General features: G+C 35.9%; 1 protein-coding gene across 1 annotated transcript in view; it reads right to left on the bottom strand.

Annotated features, from left to right (window-relative positions):
- LOC108904278 (CKLF-like MARVEL transmembrane domain-containing protein 4) overlaps positions 1 to 3525 on the bottom strand; it is a 50284-nt gene extending 46759 nt beyond the window's left edge. Inside the window, exon 1 of the mRNA XM_018706763.1 lies at positions 3177 to 3525. Coding sequence (XP_018562279.1) covers positions 3177 to 3335 — 159 coding nt within the window. The 5' untranslated portion in view covers positions 3336 to 3525. The remainder of the gene's footprint in view (positions 1 to 3176) is intronic.
- Positions 3526 to 6215: the final 2690 nt, after the last annotated feature.

A 6215-nucleotide genomic window follows, 5' to 3' on the forward strand; every position in this document is an offset into this window, starting at 1 on the left:
AAATTAATTTATTTTCACAAGGATTTGGAAGTATTTAAGAACAACCAACATGTGTTTCGTAAAACAGATAAGACTAATGTGTTTAAAACTTACAAAAAACGATATAAAAGCACAGTATAAAAGAATATTCCTAAATTTAAATACAGTAAAAATTTAACATTAGCCGTGTTCTTCGCATTTTCTGGTTCTACTGGATATTTTTATTGCTTTCCTTGGTCTTGTACTGTATCAGTGTGTTTATCGAGTGATTTTTTCTTCAGTGGTTTATTATAGACGTACTCTTAGGGGCCATCCATAAATTACGTCACACGAATTTTAGGACTTTTGAACCCCTCCCCCCGTCCTTGTCACAGGTTGTCACATTTTTATAATCCCCCCCCCTCCTGATGTGACGTCACACATTTATTAAATTTAGGCATGTATTTAAAAATAATCGAGAGAAAACAGCTATTTTCATTTTTTAATGTTGCATGAGAGATAATTTCATAGCGAGAATGCTAAATTATTAATAAATATAGATCAAGTTCGTAGATTTTTATAGTTTTTTATTCACATCTAAATTTCGCATTTTAGTATTTTAAATTTTAACATGTGAACAAAACTTTTGACCCCCCTGTCCCTTGTCACACATTGTCACATTTCGGTGATACCCTCCCTCCCCATTTACGTGTGACGTAATTTATGGATGACCCCTTAACCACAATCAAACATTTCTAGATTGATATCCTGTTGCGAAGCTTACATGAAATTATCTTTAATGCGCATGCTGAGTAACATTGATATAATTTTAATTTATTGATTACTATAAAAGTCAATATTGTTCTATAAATTTAAATATATAAATTCTATAGGTAATTCTATTAGTTCATCACTTGGGGTTTGAAACTTTTTAAATATTTCTAATATAGCCAGAATATCGCGATATCTAAGGTCATGACAAAGAAGACATTTTTTTTGGCACTTATGTGACGTCACTACTAAAAAGGTCTATTGGCGCATCGGAAGGTACGTAATAGCCAGTGCAACCACCAGACTTAACGCTCCTAGATATTTTCTTGTATCGATATTTAAAAGGCAGTGTTTGAAAATACAATAAAAACTGAGATACAAAATGAATTCGTCAATTTAGAGTGCTGCCAAGCAGCGAATGGTCCCAATTGGGGTATTTACTGTAATTACTGTTAACAATTAATGATTATAAATGATTTTATAACATTACAGCTAATATAAATTAGGAACTGGAACCCCTACTTTGCTCATAGAAAAAAAGTTCAAATTCTTCATAATTTCTAGAATATAGGCAGTAAAATATATTCATATATTTAAGATAATTACTTGAATTGTCAAGGGATTATAGAGTAAAATGTTTCTGATGATAAACAGAAGAGATTTTTGCATTTTTTCAATACCTAGCTAAATAGAAATTCTTGAAATACAATTCAGTAGGTACTTTTTTAGAAACCCTGATTCAATGGCGGAAAATCTAAGTTTAATTCTTCAACAAAACTTATTTCGGCCCATTTCATAATTTCTAAATGAATTTATTTGATTTCTTTATGAAAATATCGAAAAAATCATTAAAATTCTTCATTTTCCAAAAGGTAGTAGGGAGCAGAATACCAAAACAATGCGAAATGGCTACGCTACTGATTTATTTCAATTTTTCGAATTCTGTTAAAACCACATATCTAGAAAAAAACCATCGACGTAGAAATTTTGCATTGGCATTGACACATTTTATTTAAACTTCTTTTGTAAAAGAGTAGTTCTATTTTAAAATCATTTACAGTAATAACGGTAATATAAATAAAGTAATAACTGGAGTATGGTTCGTTTTTAAAATAAAGTACATAAACAATTTATTTTTCTCAGAAACGTTACTAGGAATTAAAATTAGTGATCGAATTTTCGGAATATCCAGTGGCGTCGAATGTTCTGTTATTCTTAGAGATAATGACACCGTATCTCCGCCATCGTTTGACCTTATTTATACCTATACAAGTCCACCAGATATTTACCTTTAATTAGGAAAGTGACTTAAGTATCACTTTACGCACAACTTCTTTTTAAGGATTAAAAAATAATAAAATATGAATCAACCCTTTTATCTCCTAATAATTTTTTTGTCATCATTATATCTGTCTCCATAAGTGAGCGACAGACAGATTTTATTGACAAATAAATTTCTAGTAGCTCGAAAAACCGGCCCCTTGAAAACAAAATTCTGATTTTGTGCACACTATATCTTTTAAATCGTCAGTATTTGTTTTAGGGCATGTTTGGCCAAATCACCACATTTTAATCTGTAATATTCCCAAATCCGAATAATGGCTATTTTCAGTGAATCACCTTATATAAAAATTATAATTTTTTAAGATTCCGCAAATACTTTACGTCGAGCTTTGGCGCCAGCGAAATTTCACATCTCGATCTCTCCACACTACCCGACCCTGAAAATGTTTTAATTTGTTTTTGCATAACAAATTTATTAAAGTATTAAATTATTATTATTATGCGGAGTTATATTAGGAAGCTCTGGGCCCCCTAGTGGCCTATTTTCCTGCACTGCTCAATTTGGCTGCATGGTAGTTCCGCCAAGTTCTATAAAATTCCGATAAAAAAAATTAGGAGTTGCTGTTTAAAAAATATATCATAACGTCAAAGCCCAAACATAATTGAACATTTTAACAAAAACGTTAAAAAGTTATTCGGAAAATATAAAAATCGACCCAACCTGACGATTCTCTCTAAACACTAGTTTCACGCTCAACAGTCATTCATTTGTTACGCACTGTATAAACTGTGGCACAAAATTTAACTTTTTAGAGCAAAACAAGTGCTGAGTTTTTAAATAAAAATGTAGGTCAGTTCTAACTAGCCAAAAACCCTTAATATCCCTTATCACAGTGAATCATTGGACACTTCTCTTTTAATTTTGCTAACGACAATCTTTGCAATGTTTATTTGTTTAATAATACACGAATAGTGCGCAATAATCCAACTATTATGTTACTTTCGCAGGTTTTACAAGCAGCTTTATAGACGTACCTCGTCATTTCTAATTTACATAACTATGAAAAACAACATAATGTAGGCTAGGCCCCAGCCCATTTCCGAGCGAGTTGGGCCAGAAGCAGTTCTCTTAAACTATACCCGTTCCGGTGCGGAAAACTTACAAGTTCGACGATTTTCAGTACCCCAGGGGTCGTCTTGAAATAATCCACGTTAAGTTTGATCCACGACAACGGGGAGTCAGCGGAGGCGGTTTGTTGCTTGTTGGGCGCAGCATTGTTGTTGGGGGCCTCCTGCACGGTTACCACCGTCTCTGTCATCATTAGACGGACTTTTTTTTCTCGGATAACTGGAGATACCGACACTTTCTTTAACACCTGTTAGCACAGCACTGCCGCGACAATTTCTAGCAACAATTCAAGCTCGCCGCGCGCGCGGTACCGTCGACAGTCAGACGTTCGAATCGGAAGGTGGGACTACTGACTGGCTGGGCGATCGGCGCTTGTTTAGAACGGGCATAGGTATGTCGATGGTGGAATGTAGGATGTGGGCACGCATTCAAGAAAAGTGACCGAAAAGCGTTTGCTGTCGGCAGAGTGCTAAACTCTGGGAAGATGTTGAACCGCCAGTGGTCTAACGCAAATGCACAGGTACTGTTATAATTCCAAAGTAACCGTAAATAGTATGAAGTAATGGATTATTCGAGCCTAAATATGACCACAAGTCAATTAAAAAGTTGTATCCTTACCTTAATGATAAATGGTGCTATTATCTTTGATTTTCGGGGAAAATATAATGTGTAGAAATTGCATAAAAGAACCGATAGCGCAGAATCATAAGATTTTTTTTCAGAAATTCGCAGTAGGTTAAAAAAAGAGACGTTGGTATAGCTCATGCAGCTTATATCAATGTACACTTGAAATTGAAAACATTGTTAAATCTGATATCAAAATATTGGTCATATAATTCTCGTAGAGGCGACAGTCCACTACCTTAAGTTTTAATCTAGTAGGACGTTGAATAAGTTCCTGCTGTTTTCCAACAGATGGCGCTACCAGAACTACGCGGAGAGCTCTATAGCAAATAGGCAACCAGCGATACATTTTTATAGATTTTATTACACAGTTTGTCTAAATATGAATTAATGCACAAATAACAGACTCCTTCGGTCCAACGCAGATTTTTTATAAAATAGTTATTTTGAAACTCAAATTACTCTTTGTTGTAAGGAAATTTGTAATTTGCCGCTTTTGAATGAAGGGCATCGTAAATTACAGATTTCTTTACACCAAAAGTAATCTGAGTTTCAAACCAAGTCCATTTTATAGAAAATCTGTGTTAAAATGGGGTAAAGTCTGTTATTTCTACATTAATTCATATTTAGACAAACTGTGTAATAAAATCTATAAAAATGTATTGCTGGTTGCCTAATTGTTATAACACAAGCACCTATAAAGAAGTACTACAGTGTAGGAAAGCGTCGATGGTCTATCACAAGTTACGTGAGAGCGATAAAGTAAGACATAGAAATCCATGCGATAGAGAAGGATGGCTATAATGAAGGCGTATCATAGTCACCGCTCGTTTCGCCCTTCTGATCTGATATAAGCACGCTTGAAATTCAGTGAGTTATTTCGCTGGTGTAACATTTTTTTTTCATACTGTTAAACATGTCATGTTTTGGGTCGGAAAAAGTGTATTTGCGGGGAATTTTACTGCACGACTTTATTCAAAAGAAATCTGCAGCTGAAGCAGACAGAATTCTTAATGAGTTGAGGCTTGCCATGCTCTGTCGTAAACAATAAGATAAAGAACGCTCTGGTCTTCCGAAACAGTTTGAAGAATGAAGAATTGGAGGTAGGAAGACCCATGTCAAACGTTAGCTGAACTTGCATAAACATTAGGAGTTGATCACACAACAGTTTAAGGTGGGCATACACGAGTCGACATGTTAGACGAGAGACGGCCAACCTTCCGGACACAAAGCCGGAAGGCTAACCTTCTCGGCTACACATTACTTTTTAAAGCAACTTTGCAGTAAGTTTGTGCAAAAAGGTGTAGGCATGATCTCGGAATACGATCTTACCTTAATTGGGGTGACACTTGCTTTTATTTGTTGCCTAAACAACAAAACATAAAGTGCAACCGTTCTTAATGGGTAATAAATCGACAAGTGCATTCCCATATGCATCTAATACACGAATTACGCTGGAACCTCACGATTATAGGAATTATCTGCGTATGGACGAAAATACATAGACGGAATTGCTCGAACTTATTTCTTCATTACTTGAAAAACAAGATAATATAATGAGGTCAGCAGTCACTCCCCATGAACGATTATGTTCTCCTTCGAGATATTTAGCATGAGGGAGAAGCTATGAAGGTTTAAAATTCTCAACCCATATCTCTTCTCAAGCTCTGGGAATAAGAATAATACCCGAAACTCTCGGTCTGAACTAACTCCTCAGGCATACACGTTCCGACTTGTACGCGAAACGTATAGCCGGAAGGCAAAATGTCAAGTGCTGGCTGTATTTCGAGAGGCCAAGAGTTCAGGACAGATCTTCCGGCCAATATACCCACTAACGTTACGGTTCATCTTACGGTTTAAAGACGTTTGAAAGTATTAAGAATGATTCAAAAGCAAACGTTGGCTGCCGTACGAGTTGATGCCGAGAGACGTCGAACGGTGTCTTTGCACGTGTGAACAGCTGCTTCAACGGCAGTTTTTTTCTACGTAGCGTAACTGATGATGAAAAATGGATCGGCAAAGCCGAACATCCATGATTTCAAGCTCCTACTCTACATTTGGTAGGATCAGCTAGGTGTAGTTTATTATGAACTGATCTAACCAATGAAACCATTACAAGAGATCGCTATCGACTACAATTGATGGGTTTAAGCTGAACATTGAAGGAAAAACGGCCGCTTTATGAACAGAGATACGACAAAGTGATTTTGCAGCATGACAATGTTCAACCACATTTGCAATATTGGAAAAACCCTATTTGGAAACGCTTAAAAGCGAAGTCCTACCCACCTCACCCGCCATATTCACCAGATATTGTTTTTTCCGATTATCACTTGTTCCGATCAATGTCACATGGCTGAGCTGCTGAGCAGTACTTCCAATCTTATGAGGATGCCAAAAAATGGGTCCACTCTTAAACAGCCTCAAAATACATGTCGTTTTTGCAACA

This window comes from Anoplophora glabripennis, unplaced genomic scaffold (genome assembly GCF_000390285.2).
Source record: "Anoplophora glabripennis isolate ALB-LARVAE unplaced genomic scaffold, Agla_2.0 scaffold145, whole genome shotgun sequence".
NCBI lineage: Eukaryota > Metazoa > Arthropoda > Insecta > Coleoptera > Cerambycidae > Anoplophora > Anoplophora glabripennis.